Source organism: Falco naumanni, chromosome 8 (genome assembly GCF_017639655.2).
Source record: "Falco naumanni isolate bFalNau1 chromosome 8, bFalNau1.pat, whole genome shotgun sequence".
NCBI lineage: Eukaryota > Metazoa > Chordata > Aves > Falconiformes > Falconidae > Falco > Falco naumanni.
Genome location: NC_054061.1, coordinates 47,617,323 through 47,640,373, shown reverse-complemented (window position 1 = coordinate 47,640,373; position 23,051 = coordinate 47,617,323). Strand labels below are relative to the sequence as shown.

At 37.0% G+C, this 23,051-nt stretch overlaps 1 protein-coding gene across 5 annotated transcripts in view; it reads right to left on the bottom strand.

Moving 5' to 3' along the window:
• Nucleotides 1–270: 270 nt before the first annotated feature.
• OSBPL6 (oxysterol binding protein like 6) overlaps nt 271–23,051 on the bottom strand; it is a 98,217-nt gene continuing 75,436 nt past the window's right edge. For 2 of the 5 annotated variants that reach the window (XM_040603462.1, XM_040603464.1), the window contains 14 exons: nt 17,454–17,619; nt 16,288–16,418; nt 14,062–14,169; nt 11,525–11,662; nt 10,075–10,162; nt 9,621–9,874; nt 7,211–7,348; nt 6,803–6,866; nt 6,117–6,195; nt 4,681–4,825; nt 3,430–3,574; nt 2,275–2,401; nt 1,562–1,684; nt 271–611 (listed from right to left, as the gene is read on the bottom strand). In XM_040603462.1, the coding sequence (XP_040459396.1) occupies nt 503–611; nt 1,562–1,684; nt 2,275–2,401; nt 3,430–3,574; nt 4,681–4,825; nt 6,117–6,195; nt 6,803–6,866; nt 7,211–7,348; nt 9,621–9,874; nt 10,075–10,162; nt 11,525–11,662; nt 14,062–14,169; nt 16,288–16,418; nt 17,454–17,619 (1,815 nt within the window). In that variant the 3' untranslated portion in view covers nt 271–502. Of the gene's footprint in view, nt 612–1,561; nt 1,685–2,274; nt 2,402–3,429; nt 3,575–4,680; nt 4,826–6,116; nt 6,196–6,802; nt 6,867–7,210; nt 7,349–9,620; nt 9,875–10,074; nt 10,163–11,524; nt 11,663–14,061; nt 14,170–16,287; nt 16,419–17,453; nt 17,620–21,848; nt 21,924–23,051 lie in introns of all 5 variants that reach the window. The other 3 variants (XM_040603461.1, XM_040603463.1, XM_040603465.1) reach the window with 3 other exon arrangements.

The window sequence follows — 23,051 nt, the reverse complement described above, 5'->3', positions numbered from 1 at the left end:
AAAGGACTAACCTGAAGCCAGAAATGACAGTGTTGTGACCCAAAAGTTTTTAACAAAAATAGTTGAAACAAAATGGATTTTTTTTCTCTTTTTCATCCTTTTTTTTTTCCTCTTAATTTAAATTACATTACTTTTAATGTCTGTTTAAAGCACCGGTTGCAGTTCTGTGTTTACTGCCTCTTCCGAGTGACTTTGGATAACTCATCTGCTTCTTTTGCTCTGAATTTTCAGTGTATGAAACTTTAAAAGGTTTCTGGTTTGTTTGTGGTTTTTTTTTCTTTCTTTCTTTCTTTTTTTAATGGCTGCTGCAAAATTAAAAAGATCCAGAAGTGGTCAGGGGCCTGGTCTAATGCACTTTCAAAAGTCCGTTATAAAGATGAATATAAATGCGAGTGATAGGTTTTTCCATAGACCCACAAACCACGCTTAGCTATAAGAAACATATTGTGCATAGTTATTTTTTTCTTCAGAGTGATATGTTTACTAGATCTACATTCTCAGTCTACCAGAGTACGGGAATTTCTACTTTACTAAAGCCAGGATCCTTTCGTAGTTCCCAGTAGGTGTCATTGGTAACCCAGGCTTCTCTTTGATTAGCATCAATAACTTTTCTGTAGAAAGAAAAAAGAAAACAAAAAAAAAGAAAAAAAGAAAAAAAGAGGAAAAAAAAGTTCTGACCATAGATCTCTGTTCTTATACAATATGAAATCAAATTCCATACCACTCTGATCTAATCCAATACTAAATCTGATTTCATATTTCTAATGGACACAAGAACCATCAGGGGTTTAAAAATCAAAATCAGCCTCTAGCTGTGTCAAAAGTGGAAGGTTTTGAAAACAGCCAAGATTGCAGATCTGTTGTCTGATCTGTGTAAGCAGGTCTTAGAGCCATATAAAGCCTCTTTGGCCATTACAGATTCTGATGATGTGCAGTGGATCAATCATGAGATCTAGCTTGACGAATGCAAGCCTTTTATCATTTAATCATTTCTCTCCTCTTTATTTTGCTCATCTTCTACTACAAAACTGCATCAAGCATGTCCAGTGTTTTCACTTTTGATTCCTCATGCTAAGCATGAGGCTATCTGATATGACTATCACTTGTTTCAGAAAAATGCTTAATTAAAAACAAAAACAAAGACCCTCCACATTATTTATATAGACATTTTATAGAGAGTTATATATGTATGATGTTGTTATTCAGATCACTATTTATTACTTTGTTTATGCAATGACTTAAAACAATAATATAGTTAAATCTTAGAACCTAATATGCTTCTATTCCACTTCAGAATTCAAAAAACATTGGCCAAGGGGTGCAGCAGGATTGTACAGCTGTTGCCCATTGTGGGAAAATAATGTTTCAATTATGAAATTTTAAACTATGTATAAAACTGCTTCAGGCAGAGATTAGGTAACTGATCGTTTTTCTTAAAATTGCCATTTTCCAGGCTTTCACAATTAACAGGCTTTGTTGGTGGTAATTCTTGTAGTACTTTTTCCAGTCATACTATAGAAAACACTTACTATTGCAATTAATATGAAGAGAATAGACTCACTTAAAAAATTTTGGTACATATTCAATGCTGTTTTCTTCCATGTACCGCCTCCGACCTCTCTGGAGTTCCTCTATTCTTTGCTTCTCAGATGCTGCTGCTTCTATATTTCCTTCTTCCAGAAGCCTGTAAGAATAAGAGCAGGTCCTATAGCAATCGTACAGTGTCTAGAACAAGGAATTTTCTAGCACGAATCATCACATAAGACAAACAGAAGCCAAGCCTGTTATCTGCATTGTACTACTTTTAGATCTAGTCATAACCTCATAAAATAAACTGAGATGTAACTGAGATGTGACTCCCTAGTTACATGTACCTGACCTATATATAGCCTAAGGCATACACTTTCTTTAGTAACTTCAGCATATCATGAACATTCAAGTACTGTGAATTGAGAACGAGGAGGGAATTAATGTTGCTTCCATTCACAGCAGAAAGCCATTTCAGACATTTCAGAGCCTGTCTTTCCAGTTTTGTTATGAGGAATCCTACCTCTGCCCAAAGATTGGACAGTTCTACTAAACCAACAAGATCCTTTCTACTTTCCCTCAACTGGGTAAAGCAGAAATTTGACTGCAATACTGAATATCTTCTCTTCTAGCAGAATCCTCCAAAGCTTAGTTTAGACTGTAGTGAAGGCACAGACAGAATTCAATACCCAGCCAAACCCAGCCCTAAAACCACCAAATATTAAGTGTATAAACAAGCATTCTTGCCTTTGATCTGGCCTGAATCGCGCATCTGTTGTAGGAAGAAGATCTTTCAGTAGAGGATCTAATTCATTGAGCTCAATAGCAAACCTTGTGAAGCCATAATAACGTTCATAATTGGTTGGCATGGAGCCTGTATGAGTATGTATGAGAAAGAAAAAAGCTTTTTAAACTATTACTCTAAATATGCAAGAGATTCATTTATTTATTAAATTATAACTGCAAAAATATTAATATATTTTACTCTCAGATGCAACTAAAAAGCACCAAAAGCTATTTTCTAGGTGGAACGACGTTCACTAAAAATTTCAACTGCTTATCCTGCAGAGGTTGTAATGTCATGCTAAGAATCAAAACGTTCATGATCCTCCTTCCTTTTTAAATAAAAATTACTGTTTTCAGAATTTTCGAGTTAAACATAGTTTCCTGTTCTCTGGAAAGTGGACTTATCAAATGTCTGTATAAAAGCTAACCTTACCTGATCTTCAGAGTTAATTCTGGAGCGTAATGCTCACTTGCAGACTGATTCAGCACTGTCCAACACCTTTAGCACTAACAGAAGTCAGAGCTGGTGTTGCAGAGAGTAGGGTGCAACGTAGGGTTTCAAATACTATCGATACAGACTAGAGTTCAAAATATTAATGATATTGACAATTCCTGGATAATGAGTCTGCATGTATGAAAGATACTATAGGTGCAAACGATGACTAATTCAACCTCAGTGCCTCTAATCAAGTAGAAAGTTGAAATCAGTTCCTGAAATCACAGAAGCTTGCCATCTCTGAAGACCAATCCTTTAGGCTAATAAAGCATTAAGACAATAAACTCAGTACATCAGCAGCTCCTGTTTGTTGAATTCAAAAAAGCTGTCCTGCTCTCCATGAAAAGGCAGGCCTAGATATTAATTTTTTAATATATATTTTGTTCTTATGTTGACCCTAGTGCCCCAGAATATTTGACCAGCAGTCAGACTGAGATGTAGAAGACTATGCCTTTCCATTTACTGTTATTATAAACTCATGTAAATTCTTGGTTATTTGTCTAACCATAAAATTAATCTCTCAAACAGTATTTTGAATATTTAAAATGATGGCTAAAACAGCTTTAAATAGTTTAGGGTTACACTACAGTGCCTGCCAGAGTTTATTACAACCTTCTTACCTGGTCTCCATATGCATTTGGCTGAAGGTGCAACCCCACAATAAAGGCCTTCATGCCACTTTCCAAAAAGGCGATGTACCACCTTCCCTTCTTGATCTATCACAACACCCTGGACCTCATTTACATTTGAATTCCAGTAGTTCACCTGCAAGTTTAACAAAGAATTAATAGTTCACACTGGTTTTTGCATTACCCATTATACCAATACATATACTGCATGAATGAATGTGGCACCAGCCATCCAAATTTTGTATCAGAACACCTCACCTGAAACCCTGAATATCAGAATTCAATATTCAGATGATCTGAATATTAACTGATTTAGTATATGAGTAACTGAATAATTTGATACATGATTTTGGTATAAAGGTATTTCGATTATCTGCACATCTGGCAACTATATTGTTGTTTATTAACCCAAATCACAAAAAATTCAGCAAAATTGACACTTTGAAAGTTGCACGATCAGAGCCAGCTAACTCTCTTCTTTCCATATGGGAAATACTGAATATACCTGTACACATAAGGGAATCCTTCAACAGGTGCTGCACACTACACTTTGCAGCAGGGGAGAGGTTCAGGCAGTATTACTTGTTATTTGTTGCCTTCTGTTTCTCTGTTTTGCTTTTCTTAGACATATTTATTTCTTACACCTTCCGCTACTGAGCCAGTTGCCCATTCTCAGAATCTACATCAAAATATTAATTTCAGATTTACAGTAACATACCATTGCTGATACTTTAATGGTATTGATGTATTTTGTTGCAATATGAAGACAAACAATTTTAGGGAAAATAATTGAGTTACATAGCTATACAGTGATCTGTTTTTATATATAGTCCTTTTCTAGATATTAAAATACTATAAACCAAAGCGGTATTATTTAATCTAAAGACATAAAATATTGACTGCCTAATTCCAGTAAAGGCAGAAGTAAAATGGCACAGAAGTTACAATTATTTGCAATTTCATTGTGGTAATAGAAGAGAAATTTTGACATTTCATTTTTAACCAAAAACCAACAACAGTATAGCACGCAGCTATACAGCAAGGCAACACACTGATATCAGATGTTCAACGGAATAGTCATACTACTTAACATAGCACTCATCTGGCAATTTAGATGTTTACAAATGTTGATAAGACAAAACGTGGAATGTGGAATTCAGGAATACCGAAGAAACAGCTTGATGTATGCTTAAACTATGCAGTTTTATGATTATATGATATGTATTAGATTACATATGTTACCTTGACAAATGTGAGTTTACAAATACAAACACTGCTTTTTGTGTTCCTGATAGTTATCTCTCCATAGTGTTCTATCCACCTCCTTCCACTAAGTATATTATGTATGCAAGTAGTGACTTTGTTCCAGACATAGTAGTCTCCATACCTAAGAACAGATTAACAAGTAGTTGGTAACATAAATTAGTCACGATTGTTACAGATAAAAAAGTAAACTGTAACTCCATTTCCATAAATACAGGACCATATTCCTCAAAAACTTTTGAAACAATAGCTTAATTTAATAAAGCATTGGTTCTGGCTACATAACTAATCCTCCATAGAGGAGCTCACCTAAGCTCTAGAGCAGAGAACCGAAGAACCGTGCTATGGGTCACAAATCAAAACATCATGAACTACCAAAGCCCTGCATGGTATATTCACTGTCCCCAGAGCATTAAGTGCTTTGGCCACAATTCCTTTAGGGGCAGGACAGTGACCCAAAGATCAACATTAGGCTGAACTGAGGCTAAAAGCAGACAATGTAATAAAATTACAAATAGAATAAACAAATACAGAAAGGAGATAACAGAAAGGAAGTAGGAAGCAGGAGCTCTGTGGTACGTTATCCCTTCCCCTCTGTAACTACTCAGAGTCAGAGCATCTCTATTGTCAAAAAATGGAATAAAGTGAGGGAATTACATCATGCAAAGCACATTCTCGTTCAGAGCTGAGGGGCAAGCATGAAGACAGAAGACAAAGATGCTGTTGAGTACATTTACTTCAATTTCATGAGATGGATAAAGAGGTGGAGTGATGCCATACCATTACAGGCAGAAAGAAAGGCTGGCTGCAATATCCAGGAGCAGGACAAGTACTGCAAAAGCTGCAGACACATTTAAAGTATCCCCCTCTTGCCTACTCTCAGGATTTACAACTTGCAACTAGTCTTACCTGTGGGGAAACAACTTATTCTTACTACTCTGTCAACATCTGAAGAACAGATTAATAATTTTGGCTTATCTACATATTGAAAAATGACCTTACACTGTTCCTAGTGGTTGTTCTGAGGGAACACTTAGCAGTATTGATAGCCTTAGTAAGGACAGTACTAGCTGCTGACAGTCCTGTATTGCAGTCTTGTTCTGAACAGTTGATCACTACTGTACATGTAAAACTCGGGTTGTCACTCCTAAAACATTTCTATCTTCCTCTGTCTATCGCTTTCTAGAGACTTTATATATTTTTCCTCCAAAAACCCAAATGGATCTTCAGGCTCAAAAATGCTTTAGTATAGCCACCTGTATACTAAGGCGAGATCTGAGCTACACACTAACTCTCACCAGTACCATTCATGGGATGTCTGCATACATTTCCCACCCCATTCATGAGGCGGAACAGATTAGATTGCAACAAATAAATAAAATGTGAAATAAAAAGGAAATAGGACAGTAGCTTACTTTGGAAGAGTCACATTCAAGGTTCCAACTGGTAGAATTTCCATTGATTTCCCCCAGAATTTGTTTTTCCACCTGATATCTGAATATAATAGTAAAGATTTACAAAACTGGAAAGACCAAACTTTTCCCCCTTGCAGTGATCTGTGTGGCACAAGATGATCTATGCTAGACCATCCAGTTTAAAAAGGACAGTATGAGGTTGCCATGAAGATACAAAAGAACAAAAAAACAAAACTAGAAAATTACATTAGGTCAGCAAAACAAAAGATATGTTTCATTTTCTTCTAGGAGTCATGCCTGTGCTACATAATTGTCAAATCTCTCATGAAAACACTCAATACAAATTAAAGGTATATGCCAGCAGATAGAAGAAAAGAAAGCTGCTTGTTCAGCTGTGTAAAAAGAACTGCTTGTGTTTGTAAAAAATATTAATTTTCCTGGTAAACGAACTTCTAAGTGGAAAAGCACAAACAGACTGCAAGTGACAAGGGAAGTTGTAACATGTCTGCTCACTCTTAATGAGAATTTGGACTGAAATATTTCAGAACATCAGTTTGTACTATGTTACTACAGAAAGAATAAGTATAGAAATTTTTAGTAAGTTCCAAATGCAAAGCTCAGCTTGTACAAAGTTTTTACTTGCTAATAAAAAAATAAGAGTGTATGCTTTTGAATTAAAAATATACCTTGCCAAAACACAAAATTCTTCGATTCACAGTGACAGGCTGAAATGGGAGGATGGTGGCTAACCTGAAAAACAGTTTGGCTAAGTTAAAACAAATCATTTTCCTTTCTAAGACAATACAATTTTTACTGCAATATTAAAGTAATAAATAGCTATTAGCCTATGTTGCTATGAAAACAGATGCAACCCAAGTTTGTACTTAAAATGTTATGTACTTAAAACAATTCCTTATAACTACTATAAAAATATATACCTTCTACCATTTAATGAAATTCACTCATACTAACATTTCTTTACTACTAAAAAAGCAAACTATCCTAACTAGAAAAAAAACCCCAAGATTATTCTATAAAAAAAAAGAAACCAAAATCTGAATTTAAACAAGTGTTTATCCAGAAATATGCTTTACCTGCTCTGAGAAAAATCGAAATCCTTTGTCTTCTCTAATACATTCATAAGTTTCACCAAGCACTGGATTAAATGGCTTGCTTCCTGCTCTAAAGTATGTAGAGGCATAGCCTGATGCTGCAAAAGCAGCTATGAGAACCTGTGAAAATACAAACAGCAACGAAAGTGAGAATAGGCAGAGATTCTTGTGTATATGCCATCACTATATGATATCACACAACTCACTCCACTCAGAATGAAATCTGGGTTAATGAAGTATGCCTCAGAGTGAAGCCATGCAACCCAAACAGAAGCAGTATAAACTGTTATTTCTTTAGTTGATACAATTTGTTTTTCTTCATGGCCTCAGTCAGTCTCTTTCAATGGTCCCCTACAATAACAATCTGCACAATATACTGTTTTTCCACCTTTAACCAGGCTTATCATTAATAATCTAAAACACAGAACCAGCTCTACTCTATGCTACTGGTGACTAAATATTATATGACTACTTCAATGATAAGATTGCATACCATTTTCCTATGGGAACTATTTTATTTAGTGCCAAACAGCTCTCACTCAGGATGTCCTTAATGATGAGTTATCTCAGGATCTTCCATGCACGTACCAACCTATCAGCCCCCTTGTCTACATGTACAACCAAAACTCAACAATCTCTAAACCAGGCCTAGCTGGGAGTAATAAACTAAATGACATGCCACAGTAATTTAGATTGCAGCTCCCTTTAGCAGAGTTTAAAAAATCACAACAGGCACTCAAGACATCCAAACAAAGCTTCAGTAAAGCAATACAGGGATAAAAATCTCTCAGCTGTGGATAATCTGCTAACAGCAGGCTGAACCTTAACCACATCCCACTCCCCTTATACTAGCAAGGATGCAACATTCATGTGAGCTTTTACATGCTTTGTTTTCTTCCAACAGTGTAATGGGTGCTCCATTCTTTATTAATTTCATATTATTCATAAGTGCAGCATCAACAGAATTAACGTTCTCCAAGAGCTTTTCTTCAACAGTAAAAACCTTTATTCTTCCAAAATCTTCTTCATGAATTTAACTATAAGACACTATAGAGAAATGAGGGTGTTTATCCTTATGATATATATCTATTCTTATGATATATAGAGCAATGAAAAGAAAAAAGTTTTTCCTATTTTTGGATACTTATTTAAGATAGCAACGTCCTGATTTTTCAAAGAATGGTGACAAAGCAGGTAACATATTCACAGCACTGCTACCACTGATGCTTTGGATATTCAGCACTTCTGTAAGGTAGCCCCACGTGTCTCAGTGTGGGTGTGCGATTCATATTTTTAAGGTGCTTGTAATTTGGCTTGTATCCCCAGTATTGCACTAGATATCTGTAGCAGAGAAAGCGATTGAATCCACATTTCCAAGGAAGCTTTCAGTTGCACTGTGGCTTTTCCTTTCTGAACTCTCCTGACTCCTTCAATACTCACCTTCCAAGCTTTTCAACAAAGGAGGCAGAGTCCTACAGCCAACAGGCTGCTTTATTCAGTACAATCCTGCCCAGTTCTTACAGGGTCTCTCTTTTGTGAGGGACACAAAGACTCTTGTAGGAAAACAGCATGTCATGATAAATAATCCAACCCCCTGTATCATAAGGTAGGTCCAACGTCTTCAGTGACAAGGAAAAAATACCAATGTTTAGGACCCCTCACTCTCCTGCAGGCCACATGAACATGGCAGTTCATGGACCTGAGCATGTGGTCATATGACAGCCCCAGGCAACTTCTCTTCTCCCAGTTAACCACAGCGCTGCCAACCCATACCAGGGAACAGTAGATATGTTCAGCAAGAACACTGCCAACTTTCCCCTAACAGCCTTTCCCTGCTTCTTCTGAGGAAAAGGAGACACAACAGACCAAAACACCCTGAGAGCTGAACATAGGCTGCTGGCTGTCAGTTAAGAAAACAAGACATACTTACAGGGGAGCTGAAGTCAGGCTGCCCAGGCAAACTTTGTTTTGGTGTTTTGGAACTTCTCTATTAGAAATTGCCTAGGATGACATCTTATTGACATCTACATTGATCATAAGCCAGCCACAGACTTGATTAGCTCTTGGAGGCTGCTGGACTTGATCACTGAAAGCTGGGAAAGGATGCTGCAGGGTTAGAAACTGCCAATGCCTACATATACAGTCATGGAGAGTGAGATCAGTTTTCACATCAGTGAGTCACAATTGCAGGACTTCGTTTGAAGTCAAGGAAAGGCCCTCAGCCTTGTTCAGATCAAACCTACCACTTGTAATTGTTCACAGCATTCATCTGACCCAGCAGGGAGGTCTGTTGTCTGTGAACAGGAAGAGGGAAACAGGGCCCTGCAGAGACCTTCACTCAATAGGTCCCTTTTTAATATAGACATAAGAAGTGCTACATTAAATTTATTACCATGCGTTCATACGGATCATCTGTTTCAGCAGCCTTGTCCAACAGTTCGCTGTATTCCAGCTCTTCACAAAGATGTTGCAAGGTATTCAGAGGTTCATTTAGCTCAACTGGCATGGATACTTTGGAAAGATCTTTGCCAATGTTATTTCTCAAAATATTCCACAGATTGATGTTACTGGTGTCAGGGCTGGGAGCTGGGAGACAAGTTCTCCGTCCGTTCCTGAATGCACCTCCTGTTAGGTCACCATTAAGAACTGGGAAGGGAAAAAACTATTATCATAAAAAAGCACCAGATTAAGAAAAAAAGACTTATCCATTGAACCAAATCACTGCCAGAACAAGCAAGCCCAGCTTCACTGATTTCAGCTGAGTTGGTCTTGTACAGACATGCAGTAAATCTGGTACATGAACACAACCAAAGTAATTTCCCAAAGTTTAAAACACAGCAGTATACTTTGTCGAGAAATGTTGTCTGCAACACTGGTGTTGTCCTCAGATATATTATCACTCACGTCACTGATATAAGATTCATCATCAGAAGCCTAAAACATAAATAAAATATTAAGTCAAATGCATATAAAATATACTGTCAAATTAGAAAAAAAATAATTAATTGAAACAAAAATATTCAAAGAAATCAACTCTAATTAGAGCTTTTAACTAAATCAACTGGATGTTTCAGTCAACCCATACTGCCAATGCACTAAAATGTCAAAACAAATGCTATGCTCTCCTTATGTTTCTGAATTCTGTATTATGAAGTCAAACACAAACATTAAATTTCCAAAAGGGTGACTACAAATGAGATCAGAGATAAACAAAAAATTGACAATGTAACGTGCTGGGGATGGGAGGTGAGAAGAGATAGTCTGATTTGTACTCTTTATAAAAGAACCAAAGAATAAAATGCAGCTTGTTTTTCAGCAAAAAATTATACAAACATCAACCTACCATTTTGAAAAACAAGAACTACATCAGTGTTAGATTATTTTTTAGAATTTTTTTAACAAAATTAACTTTTTCTCCAGAAATATGACTTTCAAAATATTTTACAGTTTTTACTGATGACACAGTATTTATTATAAGGCCTATATCATTTGGGGGTGATTTTGTAAAGATTCCATTTTGTTTATACCATACAGATGCACCAATACTCCATGCTGATATAGACAATCCAGACTATTGAGATAACATGTACTTTACAACTAGAGAAACAATAAGATAAGGAACCATTCCATCCTTTAGATGAACAACTCCAGCTGTGGTTGTGCTAACTCATGGCACATGAGCAATCCCTGTCAAAGGCAAAATATGGTGGCACACTCTAATTTCCTCTTACAGAAGAGTTGTGGTAGACCACAGCACTACTGTGGCTTTATAAAAAGGTATTTTAAAAAAATAAATATATTTTTTAAATGGTAACATTTATTTAGGGTAGCACAGAAGGGCTGTGGAGAGCAACTTGATTCAGGAGCCTGAACTGTATCTGACTGCTTCAACTTTGAGCTTGAGTGAGCCAATTTTTCAGGCTTTTGTCTACTTCTCTGAGAATAACTTTCTATGTATACCAGAAGACTTTTTTTTAAGAGACTATTTTAAATTCTAGATTAGTTGACTGCATAGTCAGACATAATTTCTCCTGTCTATGTCATCCTTACGCAAAACTGCCATCATCTAGCAAAGACACGTACTGAACATAAGCTACTGATGCAAACTTTCAACTGTTTTACCAGTGAACTTCTGCACCCCATCACAAGAGAGTCTCAGGTTTGTTTATCTACACCTTATACGTTCTGATAAATTTTATTCTAATAGCATTGTAAAAATAAAAAAAATCATTCACTAGTGGCAGTAATATCTAAATCTGTCCAACAGCAAAGCTGCAGCATGCTGTCATAGCCTACCTCATTTTCTGACGAGCTGGCAGACAGAAGCACTTCCTGTGCATCAAAGAACTCTGAAACAGATTCAGACATAGAGAGCCTGCTCTCATTAGAAACTTGCTGAGACAGTGGCAAACTGACATGAATTTGTTCACCTGTCTGTAAATAAAGCACAGAAAAATAGAAGTATTATTTCTAATATAAAAGAAATATGCATAGAAGGGGTAAATCACCTGAATAATTTTTCTATGCCAAATGTAAGCATAGATAGGAAAGACAGCATTTTAGTAAGGCTTTGTGTGCACCTAACTGACAAGACTTTGACAGTTACAAAATAAAGTGCATTCTGAGCAGTGAGCTACATGTCTTCTACATGTCCTCATTTGAGGCCTGCTCAGCATCAACTGCCAAGTTTTAACAGTGTGAATAATCACAGATTTAGTTCTGTCTCCAGAAGAGTGATTTTGTGGACAATACCTCAACTGTCAGACAAGTTCAACCATGAAATTCAGATGAAAATACACCTGGTCATAACAAATGACATCACTGGAAGCTACCTTTGATCCAATCAAATTTCAAATATAAAGCTTTATAAGGTCAGGGAGTTATAAGCTACTTTCAAAATAAATGCACTTGTCAACCGGTTTAGTAACAACTGTTTGAATGTTGGAATATTCAGGAGGATGGCTATAATATGTATTTATGTGCTTTTATACCACGTTTGTACTCCAAATCTCACTTGAATTATGCCATTAACACTGACTCAGTACTACTATAGGGAATGAACTCTCTATTGTTTATTATAAAAAGAATTTAGCAGCAAAGGCAAGGGTTCAAAACTGTGTTATGTATAGATCAGTAGGGGGGCAGCTAATTTAAACAGCAGAACCTCTTCTTCCTATCGATGGGAGGAACACCAGGTTTCAATGTGTTACCCTATAGGATATTGCTTTAAGAAGGGGGGAAAAAATTATTCTCTCCCTGTACCATTCCACCAAAGGAGCTGCTGCTGTGAAGGGAAACAGGCTTCTGACTTAACCCCTTCATTTTTACAGCATGTTGCTTCTGGGATATAATGCAGATGAAACTACTGAAGCCCTTTTAAACAGTTAACTCCAGACTGCAACTCCATCCCCATTAATCTTCCTACAGTAATCGTGCAAATGTTTTTGTTGACATCTTAATTCTGTAGAATTATTCTATATAGTTGCCTCAAAATGCAGCAAAAAAAAAAAAAAAAAAAATCAAAAAACCCCATAAACAAGCCAAGAGGTCAAAACCCACCCCTCTTTCACTGGGGCTTATAAGCTTGTAGACAGTTTACAATGTTTGATGAATTATAATGGAAACAGAAGCTCATTTCACTGTTATCTTTACAGAAAGTGATTAAAACTTCAAGATTTTGTATAAGCTAGAGGAACTTGGAAAAATACACATACCCCTAACTGAAAAAGATGTTCACACAGGCCTTATCTATACACTGCAAGATTATACATATATAAATATATATATATATATATATATATAACACAATCAAGAGAAGTGAATGACAGATCTGGGAACCTCTTTGAAAAACTCCTTTAGTCCGACACACTGGTACCAAGACAACGATGTACATATGAAAAAGAAACAGCTAACCAATAACAAATCCAAAATAGAAGATATGGTCATTGTTCAGAACTTCACAACAGATTCCTGTGCTGTGGCACCACTTCATCTCTATCTTCTGTTGCTAGTCTCCAACATGCTGGACTCTTGGAAAAATTGCTTGGACATTTTCAAAAAAACAAATAAACAAAAGTAATTGGAAACACATTTTCACCTTCCTTTCTTGTAGGAAGAAATAATTAGGAGACAAGAGTATGTTAACTGAAATGACATATGCATAGAAAAAAATTAGTGGAAGTGACAGATGAAAAATATTTTGGTAAAATGTAAGCAGAATGGTTGTCAAAGTGACCACATTAATTGTAACATATTACAGCTCACAAATTAAGTTTGTCCTTCTCATGAGGGAAGCTGACTTGTTATTAATACAAATGTTAGATAATCTCTTGACTGAGGAAAGCAAAACCAGATGTTGCAAACATGGTATCAGTATAGTATTTGGTTCATAGTCTAAATCTTTTTGATTTCAGCAGTGTCACTTGATATTAAACATCAGGCCCTTTAGGCACTTGCAGGATCATGCCATCACATACTAAACTGTTCTGTTGATTTGGCAAGAAACTAAGATACAGAATTGATTAGCTACTGTGTGTTACATTCAAATACAGTAAAACCTCACTAATTCCCACAGCCAACAATTAATATTGCAAAACCGGAGTCCCTCCTTGTTTCTCTGCAGAGACTAAACTGAGTTGTTTCAAAAGATCTGACATATGCAAAATTAAAGACAGAAGTTTTATTTCACATAGGGAAAATATAATCTGACTTTATCTATAAATAAACACTTGCCAATCTGAAAAATCCTGTAATTTGCCAGATGTGTTTCAACTGTTAGTGAGAATTAGCAAGGTTTGATTGTACTCTAAATCCATTAAAGGCCAAAGTCTTACCTCATCAGGACTAGGGATAATATTTACACTGACAACCTGATCACAAATAACAGATTCTGAATGTATTCTGTTCAAGCGACTCCTTAGTTCAGCATTCTGGTTGAGAGCCTTAAAATAAAAATTGCACATTTCATTTAAGATTTTAAAGTAAACATTAAACAGGGAAAAAAAAAGAAGAAAAAAAAAAAAAGAAGTAGCTTCTTCCCAGCAATTTCCCAAGAAAACACAGAACCTCCTTTTTTCCATTTTTAGAGAGATACCTATTTTGAGATCCTCTCTAAAATGATTTAACCTTTTATTTTGCCTTCATTGATCTTTTTCAGGAGGCAGTAGGGACAGATATTCTTCCACAATATAACAGTGGCATTCTACCTTAATTCTTCGGATCGCTCTTTGGCAGGTATACTGGTGGGTTATGTACACTATGGAAACGGGGAGTGAATGCAGCAAGGAAGAATGAAGCTGCAGAACAACAAATGGGAACTACCTGCACAATGCCCAAAGAAGCAATTCTTGGTTTACAACTACTCAGCTCTTTCTGAGCCAAGGGTATCAGCACTTAGACCCTGCAAAAGGAAATGGCTTCCCTTCCAGCAAAACCAATGTAATGGCTAGTATCATTGGGTGTTTGCCCATCCAGATCAATTGATGTATTTGCACACATGTACTCATTTCAAACTACTGATATTAGAGTGTCACAAATACCAATAGCATTCAACTGGTGTTTTATACCTGCTGATTTTTCTCCTTTTTTAAAACCCAACCTAGATTGTACATTTGGGTGCATATATAAATATTGTCTGTTATCTAGAAAGACTCACATGAAAGGCTCTGAAATTCAGAAAAAGCATGTTACATATCTACAACGTGAACTGACTTCACCCTAATATATCCCCAGCACTGAGGATTATAGAAAATAACATACTGTTTTAGTAGAAAATTACTGTTGTAATGGAGTAAGAACCTCCTTTTGCCTCCCCCTAGTGCAGAATCAGGAATAGATTGCATGAATGTACTGAAACAAAGTAGGACCAAAGTAAAACGGGTTAGTTTAAACTGTCACTAAACAGTTTAAATTACCCCATTTTGCTTTGTGCTGAAATGGACCAGGCATGTTCACAGTTGCCATCTACCAGGAAAGAAAGGTGATGACAGCAGCCTGACAGTACCTTCTTAAACTGCTCAAACCTGGTTCAGGAGGCTGATCAAACCCAGCCATCTAAGGTCAAATTTCCATTTATTGCCTATTGAGACTATAAACTAATATGCAACCGTGACTTTTAGACTGACAACGAAGGGCAAGAATAATAAGAAAACATGACCACCTATTTCATACAAGTGCTAATAAGTCTCCACAGGTCTTAGTTAAATTTGTATCAATAACCAGAAATGGTTACCCTTACCTCTTGTCCTTAACCTTTCTTTATTACAACACGCAGTAATCAATCTGTGTAATATAATACCATCTGCATCTATACAAACGTTGTGCATCAATATTATCTCTTAGCAAAAACCTCCAACCCAATAACAATAACAGTGTATGAAATTATATACACATTTTGGTGAAGTTTTATTTGCCTTTAAACCTCTGCTCACATTTCTGGCAGATGCAGTACTCCATGCCAATGCGATCTTCAGAGTAAAAGCTCTTATGTTTTTCCTTGACAATTAATTAAAAATTTTGAGTTATTTTGCATCCTGAGGACTTACTGTTGCTTTACCTCTTCTTCCCCACTAAAGCCAATGGCAGTTTTTCCTTTGGCTTAGGTGAGAGAGACGCTGGAGAGTAACAGATGTGTTATTTGAAAAAATCCAATTTACCCACGACTATCCTGTAACCCAAGATTCCTTTTTCAGTTAAAGACATGGACATATAAAACAAATCTGAAAATATAGAGTCAAAATTTAAAACTTAATAAGAAAACAAGAATATTTCCTTGGCTGTGCTGGAAACAGTCCAGGAAAGATATCTAGCATTTGTATAAAAACATTTGATCCTTCTTTGCTTTGGAAAACCATAACAGATGCATGCTTACACAGACAAATGATATCCTTCACCTCCACATGCATTGAGGTCAGACTTATGTCATAACAGAGTATGTGTCACAGTTCTGGTCAAGAACTTGGCTTTTTCTTGGCTCCTTCTACCTCAAGAAATGGCCAAAATACAAAAGAAATAGTGCATCTGGCAAGCTAGAAGTGCTTGAAATCAAATCAAGAACATACCTGAGAGAGGGACTGTCTGAGGTGTGATATTTGAGCATTGTGGCTTGCAAGATCCTGCTCTGAAACAATCTGCTTAAGCTTCTCCTTCTCTATAGCTATGCTGTTAAAGGCAGACTTCAAAAGAGAATGCACTAAGCAAAAAGAAAAAAAAAACCAAGTTTTTTCTCAGCTATAGAACTGCTCATTGCCATCTATTACAATATTTCAGCAATAGAGATATTTCCATCCCACAATTATGGAAATTTGAAACAAGAATCTGAACTTCAAGTAATCCATTCCAAAGTACAAACACTTAAAGCTTGAGGTTGTAATGTGCATACAGTAAATTCAAGCATATGTCATCAGACAATATTCTTGGTGCTGAACTTACGGTGAGATGCATATTTGGAAAACCTATGTCCAATGTGTGTTGTTTTCTTTTCTTTTTTTTTAATTTTATTTTCTGAGTAACAAAAAAAATCAGTTCTGCTAAGAACTCAGTATTGCACTAATAAAGAGTATTACTTGGTCTTTGAACAGGTTTTTGACATTTTTTAAGATATCAGTCTCACATTTGTCCTATGTTTGTTACAGCAACTGATAACAAACCCTTTTAAATAGTATTTTTTAGTCTGTAGGACCATTCATTTATTGGCAATAAAATGGCATTTCTGAAGTTTGTTACAGCAACTGATAACAAACCCTTTTAAATAGTATTTTTTAGTCTGTAGGACCATTCATTTATTGGCAATAAAATGGCATTTCTGAAGTACATTCTAGTAATAAGCTCTTCTTCTGTTATTTCCACTGATGTAGAAAACATTGCACAAAAATTAATTGCACAACATTATATAGCAGTGACATTCTGGTTCATCTTTGGGGAGAAATAAAGCATTTTATTGAGAAACAAAATGTTTGTAAATTCAGTCATGTATTTACAAGATGCAGCAAGTAGTTCAGAAGACTTCTAAAAAATGTGTCTTATCAGAATTTACCTATCTCTATATTCATGTAATCCACAGAAAGTGTAAGGATAATACATGTCATCTTTATGTAAGCCAGCTGACCATCTAAAATTTCTTACACAATATCACCTAATGCAGATGAATGCCCTGGACATAACTAAGTGAAGGCAATAAACACAACAGAGAAGCACAATAAAGGAAAGACTTGACATTTCCCATTACCTTTTTGCGCCATCAGGCAGAATTCTTCTTGAAGCTTCATGTACTCGGTAGAGCACTCCAGAGGGTCCATTACATGGCTTGGGGGAGTCTGAAACTCGATGTCTGCACAAAGGTTTGGATTGGATGAATGCAGTCGAACAGGTGACATTGTAGCACTGAAAGGGACCTACAGCAAGAAAGAGTGAAGAAATATTGTATAAGGTGCAACCAACCTTTTGGCTTTGTTGAAGCAAAATACGAATTCCTTCTGCAAACAAAAGACTTAGTTCACAATGCAAAGAACATGGTAGGAGTGGACATGTAACTTCTTACTCTCCTAAATCTCATTGCAGCTGATGCAGAATTCTCTTGAAATTTTTCACTGAAACAGACAAAAGAAGGCCTAAATATATAGCTAATAGCTAATGATGGAGAATTTCAATTCTAATATCTACAAAGATGAACCATTTCCTAATGCTTAAAAGATGACAGGAAAATTGAACCATGACATATGCTGGTTTATATCAAGACATCTGAGAATACATGCAGTATGACACTATTGTTATAATATCAACATTTGAAGTATGCAAGCTCCTCCACAGATCTAAAAATAGGATATAGTATTATCAAACACATTACTGAAGTTTTTCAAAACTACTGGTAAATTCGGAGTTGAAACTCACAACTATGAAGAGGGGAAAAGCATATCGTTTTCCTATATTCCTTCAACTAAACAAATAAACAAAAACAAAAAAAAACTCCACAAAACTCCACCCGATTTTCATTTAAAGTACATGAACCATAAATAAATACAAAGAGAAACTGTTTAGTAAGATGGAGCAAAGAATTTAGTTTATTATCATTTCCACTTATCTTTCTCCTGTATTTTTCAGACACAGTAATTAAAATATACATGCAATTCTTTAGAAGTTACATACATGTCTCATGTATACTGAACAGTTATCTATAAACTACATATGCGGTGTATGGCTACCACTGCTATATATGTGATGCATGTGTGTGTGAGCCTATGTTGTATTTTAATTTTACCATTTGCACATTTGTATAAAAATCAGGCCAAGAACCCAATTTTCAAATTCAGATGCAAAGAAAAGACATGCAGAACACATTTTTTTATTTAAATATTAAGCACTGTTAAACACATTGAACACAAATCTAATACATTAATCAAATGTATTAAACAAGAATTTCCACACTGCAGCCCAATGTAATTATTCAGATATGAAAAACAGGGCCAAAATATAAAATGTGTCTTCCAAGGCATGATAAAGAGCAGCAGATAACATAAAAAGTCATATTACTAAGAATTTTTGTCAACAGATAAGTTCTATAATACCATCAGTATTTGAAATTGGTACCTTGTTATTTGATTAGATCAGGGAATGGCTTTATCAATCCCTTCCTATAAAAGTTGTCATCAATATACATTTCAGTTTTCGGATTCCCCAATCAAAACCTCAAAATCCTGTTGTATCTATTCATCACATCTCATTCCACTCGTGAGCATACTCTGGAAAATCCTGTTTTGTATCCTGTTCTTCCTCAATTTCCAAGATACCTATAGCACATAAAATAACAGCTCTATGGCACCTATCCAGTACAACCTTCATTCTCTACTCTCATGTATTTTGAGTTCCAGCTATATCAACAAAGAGGGTATTTTTTATTGGACCTCATTTTAGCCTCATATCAAGATGACTTCACAGGAGATGTAGAATAAATTCCTTCCATTCATACTGGATATTTAACACGTTATCTTCTTTGCAAGTACCAGACTGCCTTTCTCAACAGCCCAACAAAACTAGGTTAATTGACTGATGGGACTAAATGTAGGTTAATTTCAAGTTTCCTTCACAAAACTTTTTCACTTCTTAAATTGGAGAGCACATTCCCAGCACTTTCTGACTGGGAGCATCGCCAAGGTTCAATTGCTCCAGGTGGCTCCAGGAGGGCAGAGCAGGTGGCTACATGATAGCTGTGTGTGCAGGAAGCATGTACCCAGTCCTCAAAGCCCATCCTGAAGGCAGGAAAGAAGCTGCTCCTAAACTATAATGCAGGAGCTTGAGGGAGACTCCCCACAGCCCCATGTGCCTGTGGTGATGGGGCTTGTTGCCCCAGCCCAGCACAGACTGGCAGAGCTGCAGGTAGGCTGCCCACATGTGGAGTGGGGGGTGCTTTTTATTCACTTTATGATGAACCTAGCTGAAGAGACCTGCTTTAGATCCATCATTTCTGCCTCATACCTCAGTTGGCCAGGCTGAAAAGCAAAGTTTCTGCGGTGATATTTATTGGAAAAATAGCATTTTAAAGTGTGTCCTAGAAATAGCATTTACATGTTCTACCAATACTGTCATACTGCTTGCAAGAAATACATTCACAACACACAGACAAGCAGCTGCTTTGCCAACTGCTTTAAACACAAGAACCAAAAATACTTAACTGTTGATTGACATGAACTCTCCTCGTATGCATCTTTCAGAACAGTTTCCAAGCTACTTTCCACAACAAATGAAAAAAATCCACATTGAACACACAACAGTCCAAGAAACACTGCCAACATACTTCTCTTCCCCTTTTTTCCTTTCACTGCTGTGCCTTCTCTATATATCCATGGTGACTTGATTTTGACTTTACTACCCATTCTTCTTCTGATTGTATTTTTGTTGTTGTTTTGGAGTTTTTTTTCAAAATATTTAGTTTCTTGATGCATCACTTCAGTTTCCTCCATACACACACTCTTCTAGACATGACCTCAGATGTACCTTATCCTGACTTTCTGCTTTACCCCAGGGACTTAATACCCACTCATCCATCACCTTCTTCAAAATTATGTGTTCATGTAGGAACAGACTGTTCCTGGTAGAGTGGGTTGTAAGGAAAACCTCCTCTTTCTTCTGTGCATTTAACTGATATAATTCTGTATCCCTCAGTCTATACACACAGCTTCACTGTCTGGGAGAGAAGCACTGTGCTACATCAGCCAGGAAGAACGGGTCATTGCCATGACCACTGCAACAGCAGTACAGTCATTCTGGTGCCTCTGGTTTTCCTTCCTCCTGCTCCAGCTCCCTTTTCTAGCTCCTCCAAGACCTTCCTCAATGGGTCCTCACTTCAGCTGCAGGTAATAACTCAGCGGTTCCCTGGACTCCTACTGCCTTGCAATCTAAGTCCAGCTGTATTTGTTCCCCTGAAGGACTCCTTGGTACAGCTCTTGCCAATGCTATTTAACTACTGCTGAACCTCCTGGTTAGAGCCTCCCACTGATACTGCTCAGACACATAAACCAGGAAGCAGGTTGATTTCTCTGCTAGGCAGGCAGATCGATAAGGTCAGAACATCAATCAATTATTGAGCACAGCATTCAGCGTCAACTGATTATGGGGCATTAAATTTAGATGAGTTAATCTGGGAACTGGAGAAATGCTGACTTCTTACAGGTTTTTTAGAAGGGCCTAACAGTAACTGAGTTTTGTGGTTCAAGTAGCAGCAGCCCAAGGTATTTGAGCTTGAGTAGAAGCTACGTCTGATCTAGGGGATTTTAGCTGTGGGCTAGAGCAGCAGACCCTGGAGTACTTTAGCCTGGTGAAAACATTCACTGCTTGGACTAGGTAAGAGGTGTGTATTTAAAGCTCACTTCAGTCTTTGGCTGCACAGGGTCTTCCCTGTCTAGCTGTTGTACTAATCAGTTGATGGATTAGTATTAATGTCTCTATTGTGTGCCCCTCATAAGTGCTTTCCTGATAAAGCAGCAGCTGAAGATATTCTTTTGATGCTAATTTGATTTCACAGACAGCGCTTTCCCCTCCAGTTCTCAGCCTTTGTCTTGATTTCATAGCTCCAGAAGTCAAAGACTTAAGAGAATTAGCAAAACTAAATACAGACACTAGAGGTAGTAATATGACTTTTTGAATTATGGAATGTAATAGAAAGTGTCTCAAATGAAAAGACTAACCTTATACTACTAAAACCAAAAACAACAAAAAAAACCCCAGGAAATTGTGTAATTCCATGGTTGTTTGTAACAACTTGCTTTGGTTCTGTTGTCTTGCTATAGACTGCTACAAGAATCTTTTAACAAAATTTGATCATTTCTTTCCATTTTGTATAGTATATAGCAGAGTATGTCAAGGCATGCTTAAATATTGCAGGGCCCTGAATCTAAAAGTCACTTGCACTTGCATAAAGGAGGAGGGACATGTACCATGTAAACAAGCTCAGACCCACATTTATGGAATTCCTTTGTGTCAGGCTTGACCACTTCTAGAAACTCAGCCAAAAGTGGGTAGCATGGACACCTCCAAAAAGCGCAAGAAACATTTTCATAAGCTTATTACACATTCAAGTTACACAGCTCCCCATCTTTAGAGCTATCCCTTGATTTTTAAATCCACTCACTGTTGTAGCCACTGCAGCTGCTAGTCTCTGCCGGCGTCGTGTTGTGCTGAACTGGCCCTTCGGTGCCGGCCCTTCCTGACAGTGAATGCAAGAAGAGAAGGAAGTAGAAAAACAGATGGAAAGGGGTGACGGGACACAGGAAGATGAAAGGTGATCAGAAAAGGGAGAGGGAGAGTCTTTAAGTGGATTTCAATTGTGTTAACTCTTATGGCCTACACATTCTGAGGACATATCACATGTTTTCAGTTGTGTATGCCAGAGACATAAAAAAGCTAGATACTTCACTAAAATTATCTCCAGATGAGTTGGACTGCAGTGCACTCACTAAGACTACCAAAAAAGGAAAAAAATTCTATTAGCATTGCCATTCAGAGTCATAAGGCAATTATGGAATAAGAAAACAAAAAGGATGCTATGGCATGGTAGAAAACACAAAAAACAAACTCCTTTTGGGGGTCACTTGACCGTCTAGATTACAGGGGTCCTCAAACTACGGCCCACAGGCCGGACACGGCCCCCCAGGGTCCTCAATCCGGCCCCTGGTATTTACAGATCCCCCCCACCCCCACCCCCCCGCCGGGGGCTGAGGGGGGAAACCAAGCAGCCACAGATGACTGCCTGCCACTTCACCTGCACGCTGGCCCCCTGTTTAAAAAGTTTGAGGACCCCTGATCTAGAAGATGAATTCTGGAAGAGATATCACTTTGCATTAGTGGAAGTGCATGAACTGTGGTCACTGAAGATGGATGCATCTCAATGGTAAAACTTTTCAGTGTGTATGTTACAGTGAGCTTGCTTATGTAAACATCCCTGTGCACAGCTGCAGCATTTCTGCATCCATCCTTAAGCCTATTTGTTCATTTTCTCCACACACCACTTTTTTGAGTTCCAGCTATTTTCCCTGTACATTATTAAAGGCTTGGGTTTCGAAGCAATGCAAGAAAGATAAGGCAGCACAAATGAAAACTAGGTATTCCAAAAATACTTCCTCTTCTGCATGCCTAACTTGTGGCCTCATCCTGCTTTATTTCAATTCTATTTTACTCTGAAGAAAATTTCATCATGGTACATTAAAGTGAAACAAGTAATTGTCTAATACAGAGGAGCTCCACACCTATCATAAACTTTTTATTTAATGTCTAATGAAACCATTATCATTTTTAAATCATTCTAAGATTTTAGAAGACTAGAAAAGCCACCTTT